Source organism: Halichoerus grypus, chromosome 4 (genome assembly GCF_964656455.1).
Source record: "Halichoerus grypus chromosome 4, mHalGry1.hap1.1, whole genome shotgun sequence".
NCBI lineage: Eukaryota > Metazoa > Chordata > Mammalia > Carnivora > Phocidae > Halichoerus > Halichoerus grypus.
The window spans coordinates 160,563,922-160,591,915 of NC_135715.1; the positions used below are offsets into that span (position 1 = coordinate 160,563,922).

Below are 27,994 nucleotides of genomic sequence, written 5' to 3' on the forward strand. Positions count from 1 at the left end.
TGAATATCCTATTCAAAATGCTGGTCTGGAGATTTACAGTGCTCCTAGTCCAATCCCAAATAGTCATATATGGTAATAGAAAAAAACAAAAACAAATAGTTTCCTTTTCATCCAGCTAAGTAAAATCAACTTCTGAATTGATAAATTTTAACAGAATTGCATTTCGGGAATATTGTAATACCATTTTCATTGTCACTAATCATTTTTGATATAAAGAGGGAAAGCATTTTGTTTTGATATTGTCCGAATTTTTAAAGTATTTACATGTGCACATGTTTTTGCACAGAAAAAAAAAGACTGAAAGAAATTACAGTGAAGGAGCACCTGGGTGGTTCAGTCAGTTAAAACGTCTGCCTTCGGCTCAGGTCATGATCTCAGGGTCCTGGGACTGAGCCCCGCATCGGGCTCCCTGCTCAGTGGGGAGTCTGCTTCTCCCTCTACCTGTGCCCCCTGCTCATGATCTCTCTCTCACTCTCTTTCTCAAATAAATAAGTAAAATCTTTAAGAAAAAAAGTACAGTGAAATGTTAACAGTGGTTGTCTCTGATTTAGTGTTAGAAGTGATTATCTTCATAGTTTTATGTATTTTTAAATGTTTCTGTAATAAGAACATACTATAGTTATTAAAAGAATGACCTCAGGAGTCAGACTCAATTCACATCTCTCTTCCACTCCTTTTATTATGTGCTTTTGAACAAGCTTTCTGACTTATTTCTAAGTTTCTTATTTCCTGTTTCTCTCCTATAAAATAGGAATGATCATATGACATGCTTTGTGTCGTGGTGTGACATTTAAAGAGATGGCAGCCCCGAGAACAGTGCTTAGTACTAATAAGCTATGCTGAGTGTTAGCTGCCACCTCTGCTGTTATTTTCATCATAAGGGGGAAAAAAGTTGTTTTTAAATGTCTTGTCTCTTGTGTGTTTATCCTAGAAAGCAGTGATTCTATCCCACTTTTTCCGGCACCCCAATATTACAACTTATTGGACTGTTTTCACTGTTGGCAGCTGGCTTTGGGTTATTTCTCCGTTTATGGCTTATGGTAAGAAAACTCATCTTAGATAAAGTAACTCATGGTTTAGCCTGGAAGCTACAATTATAAGGATGGGTGGGATCTTAGATTTATGAGTCCCTACTTTTAATTTATAGATCTGATGGCCAAGACTAGATTTCATGATAAATTTCTGTATCTGGTTCATGTTGAATTTTAGTCTTTGGAAAAAGGCAGAATGGGTCTGATCATCAGTGAAACTACTACTGCTTCCCTAAAAGTCCAAGCCTTTGAACAAATTGTCTCTTCCCTTCAGTTTCCTGCCCCTCTATCAATGGAGAGCCGCTATAGGTCTTCAAGCAGAATGTTTCTTCACCTATGCACACTATCTCTGTCCCAATTTCTCTCATTGTAAACTTATTTTACTGTATGGTAAACATCTGTGTGTGTACCTGTCTCATTTCACTGGGCTTGAACTTCTTGAGGCCAGGATCATGTATTTTTCATTTTGGTGCTCATATAGTCCCTCACACAAAGTGTTCAATAAGTGTATTGAATAAATAAATTAATGGATTCTAGAGCTTTGATTTTTAGGACAACTTTTGTGAATTGCCTCTGGATTGAAAAATAAATACATCCACACAGTATTTTTTCGGTAATACTGAAAATTGTTAATTTTCTAATCTCTAGAGTATCATTAGAAAGGTCTTTTTGAAGATTCTTGAAGGAAAATTACCTTTGCATCATAGGACAGTGGTTAGACTTTAAAACATAATGTGTGTGTGTGTATGTGTGTGTGTGTGTGTGTGTGTGTGTGTGTGTGTGTGAGTTTATGGTTGAAAGAACATTTAAAACATAGCTAGAAGCGAAACAAACCGAGCAAGATGGTGGAGGAGTAGGAGACCTGGATTTCGTCTGGTCTCAGGAATTCAGCTGGATGGGGATCAAACCATTCTGAACACCCACAAACTCAACAGGAGATTGGAGAAAAGAATAGCAACAACTCTCTGAACAGAAAAGCGACCACTTTCTGGAAGGTAGGACGTGCGGAGAAGTGAATCTGAGGTGATATTCAATATTCGGGAGGATAGACGACGGGGGAGGGGCCTCCGTAGGCCGCTTCTGGCAGGTGATAGAGCCGCGGAGCATAAAATCGGAACTTTTAGAAGTCGGCTCCGCTGAGGGACGTCACTCCAGTGGCTAAGCGGGGGGTGGAACCCTTGTAGGACAGTGTGGTCTCGGGACCCTCGGGGTCACAGAAAGACCGGGGGTGCCTGAGTGCGGCAGAGCTCCCAGGTATCGGAGCAGGGAAGCCGGCTACAGAGACGGAGCCGAGGCGAGGGCTCTCAGCTCGGGGTTGCCATAAACCGTGATCCGCAGCACATTCGGGCCACTGCTCCTCCAGCAGGGACTCAACAAGTGGCAGATCCGTGGAGACTGACCTTCTTCCCCCGGGCGGAGCGGCGCGGGAGCGCACCACAGGGATCTGCGGGGTTTGGAGACTCCACACGGGTCGTGTGCCAGAGATAGAAACGTGGGGTCACAGGCTGCGTGAGCACCGAGTGAGGCCGGAGACAGGGGAGACGGGAGTGACTGACGGCTTTTCTCTGGGGGCGCACTGAGGAGTGGGGCCCTGAGTTCTTGGCTCCTCCGAGGCGGAGATTGGGAGGCCACCATTTTCACTCTCCGCCTCCAAAGCTGTACGGAAAGCTTGCAGGGAACAAAAGCTCCGGAGAGCAAACCCGAGCAGATTACTTAGCCCGGACCGGCAAGGGCAGGGCAATTCCGCCTCTGGCAAAGACATTTGGGAACCACGGCAACAGGCCCCTCCCCCCAGAAGATCAGCGAGAACAGCCAGCCAAGACCAAGTTTACCGATCAATGAGAAGGGCAGAACTCCAGCGCTAGGGGAATACTGCACATAGAATCCATGGCTTTTTTACCATGATTCTTTAGTCTTTCAAAGTTAATTTTTTTTTTAACTTTTTTTTTTAATTTTTCTTTTTCCCTTTTTCAACCAACATCTTATCAATCCCTTTTTTAAAAAAAAATTTTTATTTTTCATTTTGAGTCATATCCTATCCCTTCATAGTGGTTACCCGTATTTTTGGCATATATATATAAGTTGTTCTCTCTTTAAAATTTTGAGATAGTTTCTTCTAACAGATCAAAATATACCCTAAATCTCTAGTGTATGGTTTTTTTCTACTCCCCTGCCTGATCACATTCTCTCCTTTTTCTTTTCTTTTTTTTTTTAAAATCCTCTTCTTTCTTTTTTCAAACTTATCAATTCCTTTTATAAAATTTTTTATAATTTCCATCTTTACAGTCATATTCCATCCCTTCATCATATCAACCCTTATTTTTGTACATATATAAGTTTTTCTTTCTTTAAAATTTTGGGAGGCACTTTCTTCTAACAGACCAAAATATACCCAAAATCTAGTGTGTGGCACTGATCTATATACCAGCCTGATCATATTTGATCATATTCTGTTTTTTTTGTTTTGTTTTGTTCTGTTTTTGTTTGTTTTTATCTTTATCTTTTTTTCTTTTCTTTTTTCTCTCTTTCCCTTTCTTTTCCCCCTGCTTCAGGTCTTTTCTGATTTGTTTAGAGTATATTTTCTGGGGACGTTGTTACCCTGTTAGCATTTTGTTCTCTTATTAATCTGTTCTCCTCTGGACAAAATGACAAGACGGAAAAAATCACCTCAACAAAAAGAACAAGAGGTAGTACCGACTGCCAGGGACCTACTCAATACGGACATTAGTACGATCTAGAGTTCAGAATCATCACTTTAAAGATACTGGCTGGGCTTGAAAAAAACATGGAAGTTATTAGAGAAACCCTTTCTGGAGAAGTAAAAGAACTAAAATCTAACCAAGTCGAAATCAAAAAGGCTATTAATGAGGTGCAATCAAATATGGGGGCGCTAACTGCTAGGATAAATGAGGCAGAAGAGAGAATCAGTGATATGGAAGACCAAATGATGGAAAATAAAGAAGCTGAGAAAAAGATAAACAACTACTGGATCACGAGGGCAGAATTTGAGAGATAAGCGATACCATAAGATGAAACAACATTAGAATAATTGGGATCCCAGAAGAAGAAAGAGAGAGGGGCAGAAGGTATAATGGAGCAAATTATAGCAGAGAACTTCCCTAATTTGGGGAAGGAAACAGGCATCAAAATCGAGGAAGCACAGAGAACCCCTCTCAAAAATCAATAAAAATAGGTCAACACCCCGACATCTAATAGTAAAACTTACGAGTCTCAGAGATAAAGAGAAAATCCTGAAGGCAGCTCGGGAGAAGAGATATGTAACCTACAATGGTAGAAACATTAGATTGGCAACAGACCTATCCACAGAGACCTGGCAGGCCAGAAAGGACTGGCAGGATATATTCAGAGCACTAAATGAGAAAAATATGCAGCCAAGAATACTATATCCAGCTAGGCTGTCATTGAAAATAGAAGGAGAGATAAAAAGCTTCCAGGACAAACAAAAACTAAAGGAATTTGTGAACACGAAACCAGCCCTACAAGAAATCTTGAAAGGGGTCCTCTAAGCAAAGAGAGACCCTAAAGGCAACATAGACCAGAAAGGAACACAAACAATATACAGTAACAGTCACCTTACAGGCAATACAATGGCACTAAATTGATATCTTTCAATAGTTACCCTGAATGTAAATGGGCTAAATGCCCCAATCAAAAGACACAGGCTGTCAGACGGGATTAAAAAACAAGACCCATCGATATGCTGTCTGCAAGAGACTCATTTTAGACCCAAAGACACCCCCAGATTGAAAGTGAGGGCGTGGAAAACCATTTACCATGCTAATGGACATCAAAAGAAAGCTGGTGTGGCAATCCTTATATCAGACAAATTAGATTTTAAACCAAAGACTATAATAAGAGATGAGGAAGGACACTATATCCTACTTAAAGGGTCTATCCAACAAGAAGATCTAACAATTGTAAATATCTATGCCCCTAACATGGGAGCAGCCAATTATATAAGGCAATTGATAACAAAAGCAAAGAAACACATCGACAACAATACAATAATAGTGGGGGACTTTAACACCCCCCTCACTGAAATGGACAGATCGTCTAAGCAAAAGATCAACAAGGAAATAAAGACTTTAAATGACACACTGGACCAAATGGACTTCACAGACATCTTCAGAACATTCCATCCCAAAGCAAAGGAATACACATTCTTCTCTAGTGCCCATGGAACATTCTCCAGAATAGATCACATCCTAGGTCATAAATCAGGTCTCAACCGGTACCAAAAGATTGGGATCATTCCCTGCATATTGTCAGACCACAATGCTTTGAAACTAGAACTCAATCACAAGAGGAAAGTCGGAAAGAACTCAAATACATGGAGGCTAAAGAGCATCCTACTGAAGAATGAATGGGTCAACCAGGAAATTAAAGAAGAATTAAAAAAATTCATGGAAACCAATGAAAATGAAAACACAACTATTCAAAATCTTTGGGATACAGCAAAGGCAGTCCTAAGAGGAAAGTATATAGCAATACAAGCCTTTCTCAAGAAACAAGAAAGGTCTCAAGTACACAACCTAACCCTACACCTAAAGGAGCTGGAGAAAGAACAGCAAATAAAGCCTAAACCCAGCAGGAGAAGAGAAATAATAAAGATCAGAGCAGAAATCAATGAAATAGAAACCAAAAGAACAGTAGAACAGATCAACGAAACTAGGAGCTGGTTCTTTGAAAGAATTAACAAGATTGATAAACCCCTGGCCAGACTTATCAAAAAGAAAAGAGAAAAGACCCAAATCAACAAAATCATGAATGAAAGAGGAGAGATCACAACCAACATCAAGGAAATACAAACAATTATAAGAACATATTATGAGGAACTATATGCCAGCAAATTAGATAACCTGGAAGAAATGGATGCATTCCTAGAGATGTATAAACTACCAAAACTGAACCAGGAAGAAATAGAAAACCTGAACAGACCTATAACCACTAAGGAAATTGAAGCAGTCATCAAAAATCTCCCAACAAACCAAAGCCCAGGGCCAGATGGCTTCCCAGGGGAATTCTACCAAACATTTAAAGAAGAATTAATACCTATTCTTCCGAAACTGTTCCAAAAAATAGAAATGGAAGGAAAACTTCCAAACTCATTTTATGAGGCCAGCATTACCTTGATCCCAAAACCAGACAAAGACCCCATCAAAAAGGAGAATTACAGACCAATATCCCTGATGAACATGGATGCAAAAATTCTCACCAAAATACTAGCCAATAGGATCCAACGGTACATTAAAAGGATTATTCACCACGACCAAGTGGGATTTATCCCTGGGCTGCAAGGTTGGTTCAACATGCGCAAATCAATCAACGTGATACAATACATTAACAAAAGAAAGAACAAGAACCATACGATCCTCTCAATAGATGCAGAAAAAGCATTTGATAAAGTACAGCATCCTTTCTTGATCAAAACTCTTCAGAGTATAGGCATAGAGGGTACATACCTCAATATCATAAAAGCCATCTATGAAAAACCCACAGCGAATATCATTCTCAATGGGGAAAAACTGAGAGCTTTCCCCCTAAGGTCAGGAACGCGGCAGGGATGTCCACTATCACCACTGCTATTCAACATAGTATTAGAAGTCCTAGCCACAGCAATCAGACAACAAAAATAAATAAAAGGCATCCAAATTGGCAAAGAAGAAGTCAAACTCTCACTCTGCAGATGATATGATACTTTATGTAGAAAACCCAAAGACTCCATCCCAAAACTGCTAGAACTCATACAGGAATTCAGTAAAGTGGCAGGATATAAAATCAATGCACAGAAATCAGTGGCATTCCTATACACCAACAACAAGACAGAAGAAAGAGAAATTAAGGAGTCGATCCCATTGACAATTGCACCCAAAACCATAAGATACCTAGGAGTAAATCTAACCAAAGAGGCAAAGGATCTGTACTCAGAAAACTATAAAATACTCATGAAAGAAATTGAGGAAGGCACAAAGAAATGGAAAAATGTTCCATGCTCATGGATTGGAAGAACAAATATTGTGAAGATGTCAATGCTACCTAGAGCAATCTACACATTCAATGCAATCCCCATCAAAATACCATCCACTTTTTTCAAAGAAATGGAACAAATAATCCTAAAATTTGTATGGAACCAGAAAAGACTCCGAATAGCCAGAGGAATGTTGAAAAAGAAAAGCAAAGCTGGCGGCATCACAATTCCGGACTTCCAGCTCTATTACAAAGCTGTCATCATCAAGACAGTATGGTACTGGCACAAAAACAGACACGTAGATCAATGGAACAGAGTAGAGAGCCCAGAAATGGAACCTCAACTCTATGGTCAACTAATCTTTGACAAAGCAGGAAAGAATGTCCAATGGAAAAAAGACAGTCTCTTCAACAAATGGTGTTGGGAAAACTGGATAGCCACATGCAGAAGAATGAAACTGGACCATTTCCTTACACCACACACAAAAATAGACTCCACATGGTTGAAAGACCTCAATGTGAGACAGGAGTCCATCAAAATCCTAAAGGAGAACACAGGCAGCAACCTCTTTGACCTCAGCCGCAGCAACTTCTTCCTAGAAACATCGCCAAAGGCAAGGGAAGCAAGGGCAGAAATGAACTATTGGGACTTCATCAAGATAAAAAGCTTTTGCATAGCAAAAGAAACAGTCAACAAAACCAAAAGACACCCGACAGAATGGGAGAAGATATTTGCAAATGACATATCAGATAAAGGGCTAGTATCCAAAATCTATAAAGAACTTATCAAACTCAACACCCAGCGAACAAATAATCCAATCAAGAAATGGGCAGAAGACATGAACATTTTTCCAAAGAAGACATCCAACTGGCCCACAGACACATGAAAAAGCACTCAACATCGCTCGGCATCAGGGAAATCCAAATCAAAACCTCAATGAGACACCACCTCACACCAGTCAGAATGGCTAAAATTAACAAGTCAGGAAATGACAGATGTTGGCGGGGATGCGGAGAAAGGGAAACCCTCCTACATTGTTGGTGGGAATGCAAGCTGGTGCAGCCACTCTGGAAAACAGTATGGAGGTTCCTCAAAAAGTTGAAAATAGAGCTACCATATGATCCAGCAATTGCACTACTGGGTATTTACCCCAAAGATACAAAAGTAGGGATCAGAAAGGGTACATGCACCCCGATGTTTATAGCAGCAATGTCCACAATAGCCAAACTGTGGAAAGAGCCAAGATGTCCATCGACAGATGAATGGATAAAGAAGATGTTGTATATATATACAATGGAATATTATGCAGCCATCAAAAGGAATGAGATCTTGCCATTTGCAACAACATGGATGGAACTGGAGGGTATTATGCTGAGCGAAATAAGTCAATCAGAGAAAGACATGTATCATAGGAACTCACTGATATGAGGAATTCTTAATCTCAGGAAAGAAACTGAGGGTTGCTGGAGTGGGGGTTGGGATGGGAGGGATGGGGTGACTGGGTAATAGACACTGGGGAGGGTGTGTGCTCTGGTAAGCGCTGTGAATTGTGCAAGACTGTTGAATCTCAGATCTGTACCTATGAAACAAATAATGCAATATATGTTAAGAAAAAAAAAAAGAAGAGGATAGCTGGAGGGGAAGAATGAAGGGGGGGAATCGGAGGGGTAGACGAACCATGAGAGACAATGGACTCTGAAAAACAAACAGGGTTCTGGGGCGGGGGGGAGGATGGGTTAGCCTGGTGATGGGTATTAAAGAGGGCACGTTCTGCATGGAGCACTGGGTGTTATGCACAAACAATGAATCATGGAACACTATATCTAAAACTAATGATGTAATGTATGGGGATTAACATAACAATAAAAAAATTAAAAAAAAACCAAAAACATAGCTAGAAGCAAAATCACTTTCAATGTTCAATTGAAGATTTCAGGTGTTTCTTTCAGGATCAGCAAGTCAACTCTTGAAGACTTACTTTCCTGAAGGAATGAATGAAACTTTAATAAGAAACATTCTCTTTGGAGCAGTGAGAGGGTTGAGCTATCTGCATCAAAATGGCTGTATTCACAGGTATTTATTTACTTGTATTTTATAGAATGAAAGGATTTAAGTGGAAGAAATAATGTAAGGAGCTTTTAGGAAGGAGCAGTTGAGTGTTAGGAGAGATAGGAAACTCGTAAGTGAAAATTGAGGGAGGAACGGGCCAGTAGGTACAGTAATTGTTTACATTTTGTGTTCATTCACCAAAAATGTTCAGACCACATCCTGTTTACCAAATGCTGTGCTCAGTGTTCTGGTGGAGCGCCTGCCTTCGTGAAACTCTAGGGTGTAAGCTGTAGGTAGTGATTCTGATTGTGTTTTGTTTGTTTTTCTTATCTGCTTTTCAGCTCTGTGTATTTATATCATGTACAAATTGGAACTAAACCTTTGATTTCTTAAATATTTTGTAGCACCTTAAAACTATCATATTAAATATCAGTTCTCTTATTTTTAAACTATAGATGCAGAAGTAATTGGCTGAATGTTAAAAACAACGTTGTTCTATGATATACTGGGACTTTTTCCCTTTTAATTATTTTTAAATAAGCTTGTTTTTTTACTGTTCATTTCAATATCTTTAAAGCTTCTTACTATTCATTTTTAGGAACATTCTGGTTAACAGAGGAGTTCTAACATACTGTATTCTAATTAATCAAGGTTTTAATATAGTTAACCGGACTGTTGGCCATCCTGCTTCTGTTAGTTTCCAAATTCAGTATTTTGGATGAAAAACAAGGCTCTTGTATAATTTATCTGACAAAGGAAATTTTTATATAAAACATCTTTGTAAATGATGTTAATACCATGAGAGGCTAGGCTGCCTTTTATTGGATAATACTGCATTTAACTTTAAATTCTAACTTTATAATTCAAATATTACTTGACTTTTTAGACTTCTCTTTGGGTATATTGCAACAGTATCCTAAAATAATGAAATTAATAATTTGATTCCATTCCTAGTTTGAAAAAGATATTATCCCTTCCAAATGTAGCTGTCAGTTGTATTTTCCCTTGTTCTAATGCTATATTAAATACTTGAAAGGATTCCTTAATTCCTCAAACTTTTCATATGTGTATGTATACATATATATGTATATATGTGTTTGTATAAGCACACTTATATATAAGTGTGCTATTTTATAATTTTATGAAGAGTATTTAATTTCCAAGAGAATACATGGATTTGTTCTGACCAGATTTTTATTCTTCCTTGGCCAATTTCCTAGTATTTAGGATTGTTTCTTTTTGTTCTAGGAGTATTAAAGCCAGCCATATCCTCATTTCTGGTGATGGCCTAGTGACCCTCTCTGGCCTGTCCCACCTGCATAGTTTGGTTAAGCACGGACAGAGGCATAGGGCTGTGTATGATTTCCCACAGTTCAGCACATCAGTGCAGCCGTGGCTGAGCCCAGAACTACTGAGACAGGTCAGGTGTGGCCTTCGTATTGGGTTGTCTGTGCATCTTGAGTGTCTTCTGAGCTTGACTAAAGGACAATTGTGCCCTTAGATTTGGATTGGTGAATGGCCTACTGCAAGACTTTTTTCCTCTTTCTTGTCAAAATTATGTTAGGGATTTTAAAATGTTTATACCACATATTAGGTATATCTTGATTTCTCACTTATGAGTTTTTTCCATTATTCCCACATCCTTTCTCAAAAAAGCACATTTATATAACTTTTTAAGTTATTTTCACTAAAGGACTTCAAATTAATTGTTCTACAGGATTTACATGGATATAATGTAAAGTCAGATATTTACAGTGTTGGGATTACAGCATGCGAATTGGCCAGTGGGCAGGTACCTTTCCAGGACATGCATAGGACTCAGGTAAATGCTATTAAGAGCCCCAAACTACTTTTTTTTTTTCATAAGATCCCTTATATTCTAGATAATTTGTTAAACATCTTTGCTCTTAGAATCTTTATTGTTATTTTAATGTTTTCTCTGAAAAGGGTTGAAGGAAATTTTCTTTCTTTTAGATGTTGTTACAGAAACTGAAAGGTCCTCCTTATAGCCCATTGGATGTTAGTATCTTCCCTCAGTCAGAATCCAGAATGAAGAATTCCCGATCAGGTGTAGACTCTGGGATTGGAGAAAGTGTACTTGTCTCCAGTGGAACTCACACAGGAAATAGTGACAGATTGCAAACTCCATCCTCAAAAACTTTCTCTCCTGCCTTCTTTAGCTTGGTTCAGCTCTGTCTGCAACAAGATCCTGAGAAAAGGTAATATTGGCCACTTGTAAATAGCATCAAACTTACGTGTTTTATATTTTATAGAAGCTTTGTGATACTCCCTTCCCACAAAATTCAAATCTCTTCTATCAGTCTTTTGATCAAAAAATTAGTCTAATCCAGAAAATATCAGTGCTAAGAACAAGTAGAGGCAGTGAGCAAGTGGGACGAGTACTGGGTCTGAAGTCAGAAGACTGGTCTCTGGTCTCAGCTGTATCCCTTCTTAACCAAGTTATTTTGTAAAAATCAGTTCATCTTTCTGAACATTAATTACTGCATTTTTGTTGATACATTTTAGAAACTTCCAAGCAGTACAAAAATGTTGCTATAGCATAAATTATTATCGTAACTACATATGTGTTAGTATTTCAGAAATAAGGTGTATCTTTTTTTAGCCTCTTAATGCCTAGAATACTTCCTTAAAATTAGTAAGTGCCCAATAAATGTTATTTCTCAAATTAATTTTTCCCATTAGTCAAGGCTGAAGCTAAGAATTGGGCTTCAATTTTTTAGTATTGAATTTTATAGCTCTAAACCTAATTTCTAATATATTTTTACACCTAAAAATACACATTCTAACACAAGGCTCTTTTTTTCTTATAACTTTTAAAAAAATTTCAGACCATCTGCAAGCAGTTTATTGTCTCATGTTTTCTTCAAACAGGTAAGCTGATCTATCTTCTGTTGCTTAGATGTTTTTAAATACTATTAAAAATTCATTTCATTTTGTTGGCTTAATGGGACAGTTTGGTAACCAATATTCTTAATAATGACTTCCTTACAAAGTAAAGTTAAAAACAAGAAAACTTTTTTGGTAGTTCAATTACAGACTTTCTAAAATATTTCCATTCTGCAAAACAAAATGAGTAAAAACAGAGTATCATTAAATGTTACTATGCCCTCAATTTATATTTTGATTAGAGACATTTTAATTTTCTATATTGGCTAGAGATGATGAAGGGGCAAAATAATTCTGATAAAAATTAGTTCATTTGGTTATTACTTCTTCCTGTTTTCAGATGATCAAAGGCATTTTTAGTGAAAATACCTAAAAACAAACTTTAAACACTTTTTACATTTTAAAAAGTCATTTATTGCTAACATAGCTAATGTACTGAATTTATGTACCAACAGCCTTATTTTGAGTTTCTTTAACAGATGAAAGAAGAAAGCCAGGATTCAATACTTTCACTGTTGCCTCCTAAGCCATCAATAGCACTGTCTCCGGTGTCACCTTGGACTGAGCCGGAATGTGATTTTCCTGATGAAAAAGACTTAAACTGGGAATTCTAGGACTACCACATCCTTTATGTCCTAGATACTTGACACTTTCTCCCTGCTGCTTTTCTTCTGTATTGCTAGGTACAAATACTAGAATTATACTTGAAAATACAGTTGGTGCACTGGAGAGTCTATTTCTTAAAACCACTCTCTTCAAAGGAGCATGAGTTCATAGCCTTATTTGGTTAACTCAGAGTTCTAGTATAACTCCAGGAAAAATTCAGAATTATGAATCTAGCTACATTTAGTGTCATCTGTTCTCCATTGTTTTTCCCCAAGCTGTGACTAACGCCCCTTCTTGATCTTTCAATATAATTTTTGAGCCAGTTTTCAGCATTTTGTTGTTCCCCCCTCAGGGGAATGAGCCCTCAGAGGACAGTGCTTCCAAGTACATTTTTTACTTCCAGATTCTCTAGCCTTTTTGATCAGCTATTTTAGACCAACAGGCTAGTTTATCCTGGCATCAAAACCCTTTTTTGATAGAAGGGAAAATGTTTATACTTTCCCATTTTATTCTGTTAATACTTATGGTAATATCAAACTGAGCCTCACATTAAATGATTCACTTGAAATATATAGAGAAATTGTAATTTGCTTTGTTTTTTTCATTTTTAAGAGGCTAAAGTGACACTTTTCTACTTCTGTAAATTATAGATTCTAAATTCCTGCACCCTGTGGGAGCTCAATAAAGATTTATTGAATTGAATTTATGTTTTTATTTTTGTGATTTGATAAAGCTAAAACACAGATTCTAATTTGTTTTGCCAAGGAAAGCCCCTTCTCAAATGGATTTATTTACATAACATACATGAATTGGGGACAACCTGGTATTTATTCAATGAGGCAGAAGATGTTCTGGCCCTTTATGTCCTTAAATGTTGTATCCCCTACAGGAGCAAGAATAATCATTCTTGCTCCTGTAGGGGATACAACATTTAAGGACATAGAGATCTTAATGAATGGTTTTACCTTATTAGCAAAAAAGAGAGATGTGTCTCAAAGAGTATATAGTTTAAACTGTGGTAAATTGGGACCTACCTCAGTTAATGGATTGTCTTAATCTTATTTAACATTACATTAAAAATTCAGATGATTGTCTTAAGACTAAAGAATTAAAACCAATGAGACAAATAATGCAAAAATGAATAGACAATTTGAAACACAAACCTTTTCATGTTTATTGGCCAGCTCTCCTCAAGAATGTTTAAGTTACGCCATCAAGTAAGCCATGAAGACCTGCCAAGGTGGGAGAGAGAGGACATAAATACCAGTTGAGGCCCTGAGATCACCTGTAGTGGTGGGGGCTGTAGTTCATTCCACTAACCTCCTCCTATTTCCTCTAGGTAAGAGAGGCTAACAGGAACCATAGAGCCTGGGTGAGAGTTGATGTTAGTGCAAAAGGTGGACTCTGGAAGCCACGAAGCAGTGCTTCTCAGATCTCCTGTGTATTAGAGGAGTATTAGAGTTCTCCAGAGAAACAGAACCAATAGGATATTTATTATAAGGAATAAATATGGCTTATACTATTATGGAGACTAACAAGTCCCAAGATTTGCAAGGTGAGTGGGCAACCTGGAGACCCGGGAGAATTAATGATGTAGTTCCAGTCCAAAGGCAGGAAAAAGCTGATGCTCCTGTTTGAAGGCAGTTAGGCAGAAGGAATTATCTCTTACTCAAGGGAGAGTCAGCCTAGTCAATGTCTTTGTTCTATTCAGGTCTTCAACTGATGAGGCCGACCCACATCAAGGAAGGCAGTCTGCTTTATTCAGTCTATAGATTTAGTTAATTTCCTCAAAAAACTTCCTTACAGAAATAGCCAGAATAATGTTTGACCAAATAAATGGACTCCCTGTGGCTCAGTTAAATCAACACATAAAATTAACCATCATGATTGATAGATATTGATAGCTTCATCCTGAGATCACTTGCCTTAAATTTTGCACCATAGGCTCCTGGCTTGCTGTATTAATTTTCTATCGCTGATGTAACAAATTACCACAAATTTAGTGGCATAAAACAATACAGATTTATTTTCTTATAGTTCTAAAGGTCAGAAATTTCAAATGGGTTGAGAGGGCTATATTCCTTCTAGGGGCCCTAGGGAGAAATCTGCCTTTGCCAATTTCTAGAAACTACCTGCCTGCCTTTGTGGACCAATATTATTCCAGCTTCTGTTTCAAGTGATCACACCTCTGACTGACCCTTCCGCCTCTCTCTTGTAAGGACTCTTGGGCCTACCCCGAAAATGCAAGATAATCTCCCCAACTCAAGATCCTTAATTCAACCACAGCTTCAAAGTCTCTGTTGCCATGTAAGGCAACATAATCACAGGATCCGGGAATTAGGATGTGGATATATTTGGAGTGAAGGGGGAGGAGAGTCATTATTCTGCCTTACCACACATGTCTGATTTCATCTTGGTGTCTTTCTAAAGAACCAAACTAATACAGTCACCTTAGCAAAATGCCCTCCTATGAGCTGCTGTAGTACTTTCCCCAAACAGCACTTACACAACTCTATACTTGTGTATTTATGTCCCCAGTAGACTGTGGACTCCTTGGAAATATTGTCTTATTCACTACTATATTCCTAGTGTTTGGCAAAGTGTTTGGCATATTGTAGACATTTAATAAATATTTACGGAATTCTTCCTTGAATAAAGGTTATGAGGGTTTTTTGTTTTTTAAAAAAAGGACTTGAAAAAATTTGAGAGATGTCTATGGTAATTTTGATTTCTATGGAAAATTTTGATGATATGTTACAATATTGATACTATGTTATAAGATTGCCTCTAGAAGTTTAGTGAGGTAAAGGGATTTCAGTTTTCATTTAGTAAATATCTCCTCTACTATAAGCTAGGTCAGTGGTTTTCCTCTTAAGTACTACTGGTCAATTGCCTGTTCTCAAATCCACTTATTCACTCTTCCCCTGCTCTGCTTCATTGGGAACTACATTTCCCATGCACCCTCACTCTCTGGTTTCCAGGGAGGCACCAGTGGAAGATCAGAGTATAAGAGGAGACAGAAGAAATGTATTTCTTGCTCACCTTTTGTCCCACTTCCCTGTTTTTTTGTGGTGTCTCTGGCAGCAGCTGTACCTTCTTCGTCTTCTGGCTTTAGGACTCAGGTAACACCGCTTCTTGCTGTCCCTTCCATCCTAGGGCTGGTATCACTTCCTGCTCTTGCTAATCTTTGGATTGCCTCACTATCCCTTTTGATTTCTTAGCCTTAGTTCCATCACCAATGAAACCAGTTCCCTGTGTTCCTTCTAACTTGACAGATCCAGAGTTACTTTCCCAATTCCCTGATTGATACACATACTGACAACCTTGAAGATTACTAGAAATTCTTGGTCTCCAAAAAAAAAAAATTACTACCTATTGATTATACCATTAAATGAATGATCAAGAATCCATTTTCCAATTCTATTTAAGCCCCCCCCATAGTCTTTATGATTTATGGTAGAAAAATTGACCAATATTCTGTAAATTGAAATTTTTCTCAAGAGCAAACCAAAGTCTGACAAGATCCAAATATTGTACTTGATAAGAATAGAACATATAGGAGCCTGGGAAGATGGTGGAGTAGGAGGATCCTAAGCTCAGCTTGTCCCATGGATACATCTAGATAACAGCCACATCAGTGCACCTAACCCCCAAAACAACCCAGACTGGCAGAACAGGCCCTCCATAGTTAATTGTTGAGAGGAGGCCACAAGGAAAATGGTAGGAGGGGCAGAGATGCAGTCAGTACCCAAACTCTCAGCAAGACTAACCAGAAAAGGGATGGACACCACAAGAATAGAGAAAGGAGAGGAACAGACCACACTTCAGGCACCGCAGACACGGGGTGCCTGCACTGGGAAGATGAGTTACCACAACATCTGGATTTGAAAAGCAATGGGGATTAACTTGATGAGTTTACAATCAGCAGGGCTTAACTCCTGGTACTTTAAAGATCAGTGGGCTTAGACCTAGGAGAGTGAGAGGGTGAGTTGGAGCCAGACATCTAATCTGAATGCCATCACCACCCACCAATAAGGGACAACTCAGGGAAAATGCCCCACAGTTTCATGCAACCCTTAACCCCAGCAAATGGGCTGAAGGCAGGCATCTGGTCCAACCCAACTATTATGCTCAACACAGCCCCAGATGGGCCCCTTAACAGAACAGGGACCAAACCCTGCCCACAACAGGCAAAGAGAGCCATTGCAGAAGGCAAATGTGACTCAATCACAACAGTGCATGCAACCACACAGAGGAGACATCCTTGAAGCTCCTCGTTCTGGTGAACAGGGGACATTGCACTACAGGACCTCTTCAAAAGGCCACTACTTTTAAGATCAGGAGATGTAGCTGACTTTCCCAATACATAGACAAAATGGGGCCGGGGGCGGGGAGGAGAGGACTATGCCCCAGTTGAAGGAACAGGACAAAATCACAACCAAAGAGCTAAATGAGATGGATATAAGCAATATGCCAGATAAAGAATTCAAAGTAATGGTCATTAAGATAATTGACATGAGAAAAGAGAGGAGGATCTCAGTGAGACCCTCAACAAAGAGGTAGAAAATATAAAAAACCAGAGATGAACTCAAAAACTAAAAAATACACTAGAGGAAATAAATAGTAGACTAGAGGATGCAAAACAGATCAGCAAGTTGGGAGACAAAGTAATGGAAAGTGATCAAGCTGAATAACAAAAAGAAAATAGAATCAGAAAAATGAAAATAGGTTAAGGAACTCAGCAACACCATCTAGTATAATAATAACATTTGTATTGTAGGGTTCCCAGAAGAAGAAAAAGAGGGAAGAAAATTTGAAAAATTGCTGAAAACTTCCCTAATCTAGGGAAGGAAACACATCCAGAAACAGGAGGCACAATGAGGCACAATGAGCCCCCTATAAAATCAACCTGAGGAGGTCCACACCAAGACACAATAAAATGGTAAAGTAGTTATAGAGAATTTTAAAAGCAGCAAGAGAAAAGAAAAGTTATATACAAGGGAAACTCCATAAGGCTATCTTCTGATTTTTCAGCAGGAACTTCACAGGCCACAAGGGAGTGGAATGATATATTCAAAGTGCTGAAAGAAAAAAACCTGCAACCAAAAATACTCTATCCAGTAAGATTATCATTCAGAATAGACAGAGAGATAAAGGAATTCTCACCACTAAACCAGCCTTATAAGAAATGTTAAAAGGAATTAATTCTTTCAGTGAAAAGAAAAAACCATAGACAGGAGTAAGAAAATTAGAAAAGGAAAAAACTTCACAGGTACATACAAACATAATAAAGGTAGTAGATAAATCACTTATAAGTCCAGTACAGGGGACTTCCAGCAAAGATGGTGGAGTACGAAGGCCCTAAACTCACCTCTTCCCATGGATTCAACTAGATGACACTCACATCAGTATAACCCAGAAAATGACCCAAAGACTGGGAGAATAACTCCACAACTAAATGTAGAGAAGAGGCCATGTTCCTACCAGAGACATGGTGGGGAGCTTAACCCTACAGGTCTGCCTGCCAGAGGTGGGTTGCTACAGGTGCAGACATGGGCAAGAAATAGACTACACACAGGGGAGGCTGCACAGAGAAGAAAAATCACCATAGCAATTGGCTTTGAAAATCAGAAGGGCCAAATTTTGTGAGTTTTTAAGACCAGTGAGACTTAAAACCTGCAATTTTAAAAATCAGTGGCCTTAGCTCTGGGACAGCGCTGAAGGTGATAGGAAGCTGAGTCCCCACACTTAAAGTGATAGCATGACACACAGCCTGTGGAGACACAGTTTAGAAGCAGTAATTTGAAAAAATGCCTGGAACATATAGGAGGGAAAGTTATTGACTTATGTCAGTCCATGGGGGACTTTTTCAGGAACAAAGGAGCAGGCAGGCACCCTTTCCCTCCCCTGTTCCCCAGCATAAACACACAGCCACCTGTGGGAACCGTCATTCACTACCTAAATTGCTTAAACTACATCCCGCTCCCTAGTGCTTCTGTGGATCTGCCCCTTCCACCCAGGCCTGTCTCAGCCCTGGTGTTGCTGGTGCCCTCCCCAGCAAGACCAGCATGCAAACTTTGCCAACACTGTATCTCCCAACTGTGCACTTTGCAGGGCCTTTATCCTGGTGGCAGCAGCTTGTCACCTCCTGGGGAAGATGCACGTACCTTGTTAAAACTGCACTCCCCCATGCATGCTTTATGGAGCAGCCTTGTGTGCCCCCATCTCTGCAGCAGCTGCATGTCCCCTGTGGAAGAGGATGAGTGCCATCTTGTTAAAAGTGCACACACCACCCACTCCTTTGAAGAGCAGGAGATATAGCTCAGTTTCCTACTATACAAAAACAGACACAGAGAGGCAAAATGAGGAGACAGGGGAATATGTCCCAAGTGAATAGGAAAAATCCAGCAAGAGGCCTAAGCAAAACAGATATAAGTAATATGCCTCATAGAGAATTTAAAGTAATGATCATAAAGATACTCATGGGACTTGAGAAGAGTAGAGGACATCAAGAGTAGAGGACATCTTTAAAAAAAGATGAAGGACACAATAATTGAAATTAAAAATATACTAGATGGAATAAATAGCAAGCTAGAAGACACAGAACAAATGAGTGACCTGAAGGACAGAGTAAAGAAAAGAAATCAAGCTAAGTGGTAAGAAAAAAATTATGCAAAATGAGAACAGACTTAGGGAACTCAATGACTCTCTCAAGCATACTAACATTATAGAGATTATAGTGATCCCAGAAGGAGAAGAAAGAGAAAAGGGAGCAGAAAATTTATTTGAAGAAATAATATCTGAAAACTTCCCAAATTTGGGGAAGGAAATAAATTCAGATCCAGGAGACACAGAGATGCCCAACCCCAACAAAATCAACCCAAAGAGGTCCACACCAAAACACATAGTAATTAAAATGGCAAAAAGCAGTGATAAAGAATTTGAAAAGCAGCAAGAGAAAAGAAAACAGTTACATACAAGGGAAACCCCATAAGGCCATCAGTGGGTTTTTCAATAGAAACTTTGCAGGCCAGAGGGAGTGGCATGATAGATTCAAAGTGCTGAAAGGAAAAAATCTGCAGCCAAGAATACTCTATCCAGCAAGACTATCATTCAGAATACAGAGTGTCCCAGACAAACAAATGTTAAAGGAGTTCGTGACCACTAAACCAGCCATTCAAGAAATGTTAAAGGGGACCCTTTTGGGTGGAAAGGAAAGACCATAAGTAAAAGAAAAAAAGGAAGCACAAAAGCAGGAAAAAGAATTATATCTGTAAAAATCAGTCAAGGGACTCACAAAATGAAGTATGATACCATATACCTAAAATATGGGGAGAAGAGGAGTAAAGAATAGATTCAAAGTTAAGCAACCATCTGCTTAATATAGACTGCTATATGTAGATGTGATTTACAAACCTAATGGTAACCACAAATAAAACACCAGTGACAGATATGCAAAAGAGAAATGAATCCAAGTTAATCATTAAAGAAAGCCAACTTATGGTTAAAAAAGAGAGCAAAGGAAGAAAGGAACAAAGAAGATCCATAAAAACAAACAGAAAACAAATAACAAAATGGTAATTAATACATATCTATCAATAATTACTTTGAATTTAAATGGACTAAGCACTCCAATCAAAAGACATAGGGTGATAAAATAGATAAAAACATAGGACCATTTATGCTGCCTACAAGACAATCACTTCATACCTAAAGACACATGCAGATTGAAAGGGGATGGAGAAACATTTATCATGCAAATGAATATGAAAAGAAAGCTGGGGTATCAATACTTATATCAGACAAAATTGACTTCAAAACAAAGACTGTAACAAGAGACAAAGGACACTATATAATCATTAAGGGGACAATCCAGCAAGAAGACATATAACTGTAAATACTTATGCAAACAACGTGGGAGCACCAAAACACATAAAACAGTTAATAACAAATATAAAGTAATACAATAATAGTAGGGGACTTTAACACCCCACTTACATCAATGGACAGATCATCTCAACAGAAAATCAGCAAGGAAATAGTGGCTTTGAATGACACATTGGGCAAGATAAACTTAACAGATACATTCAGAACATTTCATCCTAAAACAGCATAATACACATTCTTTCCAAGTGCACATGGAATATTCTCCAGAATAGATCACATATAAGGTCACAAAACAAGTCTCAACAATTTCAGAAAGGTCAGAGTTATACCATGCATCTTTTCTGACCATAATGCAATGAAATTAGAAATAAACCACAAGATAAAAATCTGGAAAGAGCACAAATATATGGAGGTTAACATGCTACTAAATGATGAATAGGTCAACAAAGAAATCAGAAGGAATAAAAAAATACATAGAGGAGGAAGTCCAGGATGACAGATGAGTAGGAGACCTTAATTTTGTGTGGTCCCAGGAATTCAGCTAGCTAGCTACCAAACCATAGGGAACACCTGCAAACTCAACCAGACACAGAATGACGATTATAAAGATACTGGCTGGGCTTGAAAAAAAGCATGGAAGATGCTAGAGAAACACTTTCTGGAGAAATAAAAGAACTACAATCTAACCAAGTCAAAACCAAAAAGGCTATTAATGAGGTGCAATCAAAATGGAGGCTCTAACTGCTAGGATAAATAAGGCAGAAGAGAGATTAATGATATAGAAGACCAAATGATGGTGAATAAAGAAGCTGAGAAAAAGAGAGATAAACAACTACTGGATCATGAGGGGAGAATTTGAGACATAAGTGATACCATAAAGTGAAAAATTATTAGAATAATTGGGATCCCAGAAGAAGAAAAAGAGAGAGGGGCAGAAGGTATAATTATAGCAAATTATAGCAGAGAACTTCCCTAATCTGAGGAAGGAAACAGGCATCAAAATCCAGGAGGCAGAGAGAACCCCCCTCAAAATCAATAAAAATAGGTCAACACCCCAACATATAAGAGTGAAACTTAAAAATCTCAGAGATAAAGAATAAATCCTGAAGGCAGCTTGGGACAAGAGGTCTGTAACCTATAAGGATAGGAATATTAGATTGACAGCAGACCTATCCACAGAGACCTGGCAGGCCAAAAAGGACTGGCATGATATATTCAGAGTGCTAAAGGAGAAAAATACACATCCAAGAATACTTTATCCAGACAGGATGTCATTCAAAATAGAAGGGGTGATAAAAAGCTTCCAGGACAAACAGAAACTAAAAGAATTTGTGATCACCAAACCAGCCTTACAAGAAATACTGGAAGGGGTCCTCTAAGCAAAGAGAGAACCCAAGAGTAATATAGACCAGAATGGAACAGAGACAATATACAGTAACAGTGACTTTACAGGTAATACAATGGCACTAAATTCATATCTTTCAATAGATACCCTGAATGTAAATGGGCTAAATGCCCCAATCAAAAGACAAAGGGTATCAGATTGGATAAAAAAGCAAGATCCATCAATATGCTGTCTGCAAGAGACTCACTTTAGACCCAAAGACACCTCCAGATTGAAAGTGAGGGGGTGGAAAACCATTTATCATGCTAGTGAACAACAAAAGAAAGCTGCAGTGGCAATCCTTATATCACATAAATTAGATTTTAAACCAAAGACTGTAATAAGAGATGAGGAAGGACACTATACCATAATTAAAGGGTCTATCCAACAAGAAGATCTAACAATTGTTAAATATTTATGCCCCTAACATGGGAGCAGCCAATTATATAAGGAAATTAATAACAAAATCAAAGAAACATACTGATAATAATACAATAAGAGTACGGGACTTTAACACCCCCCTCATTGCAATGGACAGATCATCTAAGCAGAAGATCAACAAGGAAATAAGGGCTTTGACTAACACACTGGATCAGATGGACTTCACAGATATATTCAGAACATTCCATCCCAACGCAATAGAATACACATCCTTCTCTAGGGCACATGGAACATTCTCCCGAATAGATCACATCCTAGATCACAAATCAGGTCTCAACTGGTACCAAAAGATTGGGATCATTCTCTGCATATTTTCTGACCACAATACTTTGAAACTCGAACTCAATCATGAGAGGAAAATTGGAAAGAACTCAAATACATGGAGGCTAAAGAGCATCCTACTAAAGAATGAATGGGTCAACCAGGAAATTAAAGAAGAATTTTAAAAAAATCATGGAAACCAATGAAAATGAAAACACAACAGTTCAAAATCTTTGGGATGCAGCAAGGCGGTCCTAAGAGGGAAGTATATAGCAATACAAACCTTTCTCAAGAAACAAGACAGGTCTCAAATACACAACCTAACCCTACACCTAAAGGAGCTGGAAAAAGAACAGCAAATAAAGCCTAACCCCAGCAGGAGAAGAGAAATAATAAAGATTAGAGCAGAAATCAATGAAATAGAAACCAAAAGAACAGTAGAACAGATCGACGAAACTAGGAGCTGCTGCTTTGAAAGAATTAATAAGATCAATAAACCCCTGGCCAGACTTCTCAAAAAGAAAAGAGAAAGGACCCAAATTAATAAAATCATGATTGAAAGAGGAGAGATCACAACCAACACTGAAGAAATAACAAACAATTACAAGAACATATTATGAGCAACTATATGCCAACAAATTAAGGAATCTGGAAGAAATGGATGCATTCCTAGAGACATAAAAACTACCAAAACTGAACCAGGAAGAAATAGAAAACCTGAACAGACCCATAACCAGCAAGAAAATTGAAGCAGTAATCAAAAATCTCTCAACAAACAAGAGCCCAGGACTGAAGGGCTTCCCAGGGGAAGTCTACCAAACATTAAAAGAAGAATTAATACCTATTCCTCTGAAGCTGTTTCAAAAAATTGAAATGGAAGGAAAACTTCCAAACTCTATGAGGCCAGCATTACCTTGATCCGAAATCCAGACAAAGACCCCAACAAAAAGGAGAATTACAGACAAATATCCCTGATGAACATGGATGCAAAAATTCTCACCAAAATACTAGCCAATAGGATCCAACGGTACATTAAAAGGATTATTCACCACGACCAAGTGGGATTTATCCCTGGGCTGCAAGGTTGGTTCAACATCCACAAATCAATCAATGTGATACACTACATAAATAAAAGAAAATATTAAGATCCTCTCAATAGATGCAGAAAAAGCATTTGACAAAGTACAGCATCCTTTCTTGATTAAAACTCTTCACAGTATAGGGATAGAGGGTACAAACCTCAATATCATAAAAGGCATCTATGAAAAACCCAGTGAATATCATCTTCAATGGGGAAAACTGAGCTTTTCCCCTAAGGTCAGGAACATGGCAGAGATGTCCACTATCACCACTGCTGTTCAACATAGTACTAGAAGTCCTAGCCTCAGCAATCAGACAACAAAAAGAAGTAAAAGGCATCCAAATTGGCAAAGAAGAAGTCAAACTCTCACTCTTGGGGTGCCTGGGTGGCTCAGTCATTAAGCATCTGCCTTCAGCTCAGGTCATGATCTCAGGGTCCTGGGATCGAGCCCACATCGGGCTCCCTGCTCCGTGGGAAACTTGTTTCTCCCTCTACCAGTCCCCCTGCTTGTGTTCCCTCTCTCACTATGTCTCTGTCAAATAAATAAATAAAATCTTTGAAAAAAAAAAAACTCTCACTCTTTGCTGATGACATGATACTCTATGTAGAAAACCCAAAAGACTCCACCCCAAAATTGCTAGAACTTATATAGGAATTCAGTAAAGTGGCAGGATATAAAATCAATGCACAGAAATCAGTTGCATTTCTATACACCAACAATGAGATAGAAGAAAGAGAAATTAAGGAGTCAATTCCATTTACAACTGCACCCAACACCATAAGATACCTACGAATAAACCTAACCAAAGAGGCAAAGGATCTGTACTCAGAAAACTATAAAATACTCATGAAAGAAATTGAGGAAGACACAAAGAAATGGAAAAATGTTCCATGCTCGTGGATTGGAAGAACAAATGTGAAGATGTCAATGCTACCTAGAGCAATGTACACATTCAATGCAATCCCCATCAAAATATCATCTACTTTTTTCACAGAACTGGAACAAATAATCCTAAAATTTGTATGGAACCAGAAAAGACCTCTAATAGCCAAAGAAGGAATGTTGAAAAAGAAAACCAAAGCTGGTGGCATTACAATTCTGGACTTCAAGCTCTATTACAAAGCTGTCATCATCAAGACAGTATGGTACTGGTGCGAAAACAGACACATAGATTAATGGAACAGAATAGAGAACTCAGAAATGGACCCTCAACTCTATGGTCAACTAATCTTCAACAAAGCAGGAAAGAATATCCAATGGAAAAAAAGACAGTCTCTTCAACAAATGGTGTTGGGAAAATTGGACAGCCACATGCAGAAGAATGAAACTGGACCATTTCCTTACATCATACACAAAAATAGACTCAAAATGGATGAAAGACCTAAATGTAAGACAGGAATCCATCAAAATCCGTGAGAACACAGGCAGGAACCTCTTCAAACTTGGCTGCAGCAACTTCTTGCTAGACACACCGCCAAAGGCAAGGGAAACCAAGGCAAAAATGAACTAGTGGGGGGGCACCTGGGTGGCTCAGTTGTTAAGTGTCTGCCTTTGGCTCAGGTCATGATCCCAGTGTTCTGGGATCGAGCCCCGCATTGGGCTCCCTGCTCTGCGGGAAGCCTGCTTCTCCTTCTCCCACTCCCCCTGCTTGTGTTCCCTCTCTCACTGGGTCTCTCTCTATCAAATAAATAAATAAAATCTTTAAAAAAAAAATGAACTAGTGGGACTTCATCAAGATAAAAAGCTTTTGCACAGCAAAGGAAACAGTCAACAAAACCAAAAGACAACTGACAGAATGGGAGAAGATATTTGCAAATGTCTTATCAGATAAAGGGCTAGTATCCAAAATCTATAAAGAACTTCTCAAACTCAACACCCAAAGAACAAATAATCCAATCAAGAAATACGAAGAAGACACAAATAGACATTTCTGCGAAGAAGACATCCAAATGGCCAACAGACACATGAGAAAATGCTGAACATCACTTGGCATCAGGGAAATACAAATCAAAACCACAATGAGATACCACCTCACACCAGTCAGAAGGGCTAAAATTAACAAGTCAGGAAACGACAGATGTTGGTGAGGATGCGGAGAAAGGGGAACCCTCCTACACTGTTGGTGGGAATGCAAACTGGTGCAGCCACTCTGGAACACAGTATGGAGGTTCCTCAAAAAGTTGAAAATAGAGCTACCCTATGACCCAGCAATTGCACTACTAGGTATTTACCCCAAAGATGCAAATGTAGTAATCTGAAGGGGCACCTGCACCCCAATGTTTATAGCAGCAATGTCCACAGTAGCCAAACAATGGAAAGAGCCCAGATGTACGACAGATGAATGGATAATGTGTGTGTATACACACACACACACACACACACACACACACACGCTAGAATATTACGTAGCCATCAAAAAATGAAATCTCGGGGTGCCTGGGTGGCTCAGTTGGTTAAGCGACTGCCTTCGGCTCAGGTCATGATCAGGGTCCTGGGATTGAGCCCCACATTGGCAGGGAGCCTGCTTCTCCCTCTCCCTCTGCCTGCTGCTCCCCATTTGTGCTTTGTGTCAAATAAATAAAATCTTTAAAAAAAATGAAATCTTGCCATTTGCGACGACATGGATGGAAGTGGAGGGTATTAAGCTAAATGAAATAAGTCAATCAGACAAAGACAATTATGGTATGATCTCACTGATATGCAGAATTTAAGAAACAAGGCAGAGGATCATAGGGGAAGAGAGGAGAAAATGAAACAAGATGAAACCAGAGAGGGAGACAAACCATAAGAGACTCTTAGGAAACAAACTGAGGGTTGCTGGAGGGGAGGGGGGTGGGGGGATGGGGTAACTGGGTGCTGGTCATTAGGGAGGGTATGTGTTGTAATGAGCACTGGGTATTGTATAAGACTGATGAATGACAAACCTGTATCCTGAAACAAATAATACATTATATAAAAAAAATACATGGAGACAAATGAAAATGAAAACTCAATGTTCCAAATTCTTTGGGATGCAGCAAGAGCAGTCTAAGAGGGAAGTTTATAGTAATACAAACCTACCTCAAGAAGCAAGAAAAATCTCAAATAACCTAACCTTACACCTAGAGGAACTAGAAAAAGAAGGACAAACAAAATCCAAATCCAGCAGAAGGAGGGAAATAATAAAGATTAGCACAGAAATAAATGATATAGAAACAAAGACAATAGAATAAATCAACAAAACCAGGAGCTGGTTCTTTGAAAAGTCAACAAAATTGATAAGCTTCTATCAGAATCATAAAAAGAGAGATAATGCAAACAAAATCAGAAACAAAAAAGGAGAAATACCACCACCACCACAGAAAACAAACGATCATATAAGAATATTATGAAAAAGTACATGCAAACAAACTGGGCAACCTAGAAGAAATGGATACATTTCTAGAAACATGTAACCTACTAAAACAGAACCAGAAAGAAATAGAAAATTTGAACTGTGGGATTACCAGCAATGATATTAAATCAGTAATCAAAAAACTCCCAAAAAACAAAAGTCCAGGACCAGATGGCTTCACAGGGGAATTCTACCAAACATTAAAGAGTTAATACCTATTCTTCTTAAACTACTCCAAAAAAAAAGAAGAGCAAGGAAAAATTCCAAATTCATTCTATGAGGTCAGCATTACCCTGAAACCAAAACCAGATAAAGACAGTATAAAAAAAACAAACAAACCCAAAACCCAATTTCTCTGATGAACATAGATGCAAAAATTCTCAACAAAATATTAACAAGTGGAATCCAATAATACATTTAAAAAATTATTCACCATGATCAAGTGGAATTTATTCCTGGGATGCAAGGGTGGTTTAATACTTGCAAATCAATCAATATGTTATATCACATCAATAAGAACAAGGATAAGACATATTTGATTATTTCAATAGATGTAGAAAAATCATTTGACAAAGTGCAAAATCCATTCATCCAAAAACCCTCAACATTAAGTAGGTTTAGAGGGAACATACCTCAACATAATAAAGGCCTTATATGAAAAACCCACAGCTAACATCATACTCAATGGTGAAAAACTGAGCTTTTCCTTTAAAATCAGGAGCAAGACAAGGATGCCCATTCTCGCCACTTTTATTCAACACAGTACTGGAAATCCTAGTCACAGCAATTGACAACAAAAAGAAATAAAAGGCATTCAAATCAGTAAAGAAGCCAAACTTTCACTATTTTCAGATGACAATGTACTACATAGAAAACCCTAAAGATTCCACTAAAAAACTACTAGAACTAACAAATGTATTCAGTAGGGTAGCAGGATACAAAACCAATGTACATAAATGTTCCATTTCTATACATTAATAATGA

General features: G+C 38.4%; 1 protein-coding gene across 2 annotated transcripts in view; it reads left to right on the plus strand.

Moving 5' to 3' along the window:
* Nucleotides 1–13,284, plus strand: part of STRADB (STE20 related adaptor beta) — a 43,285-nt gene extending 30,001 nt beyond the window's left edge. For both annotated transcript variants that reach the window (XM_078071193.1, XM_036098607.2), the window contains 7 exons: nucleotides 932–1,040; nucleotides 8,970–9,093; nucleotides 10,318–10,489; nucleotides 10,787–10,891; nucleotides 11,044–11,288; nucleotides 11,919–11,961; nucleotides 12,456–13,284. In XM_078071193.1, the coding sequence (XP_077927319.1) occupies nucleotides 932–1,040; nucleotides 8,970–9,093; nucleotides 10,318–10,489; nucleotides 10,787–10,891; nucleotides 11,044–11,288; nucleotides 11,919–11,961; nucleotides 12,456–12,590 (933 nt within the window). In that variant the 3' untranslated portion in view covers nucleotides 12,591–13,284. The remainder of the gene's footprint in view (nucleotides 1–931; nucleotides 1,041–8,969; nucleotides 9,094–10,317; nucleotides 10,490–10,786; nucleotides 10,892–11,043; nucleotides 11,289–11,918; nucleotides 11,962–12,455) is intronic.
* Nucleotides 13,285–27,994: the final 14,710 nt, after the last annotated feature.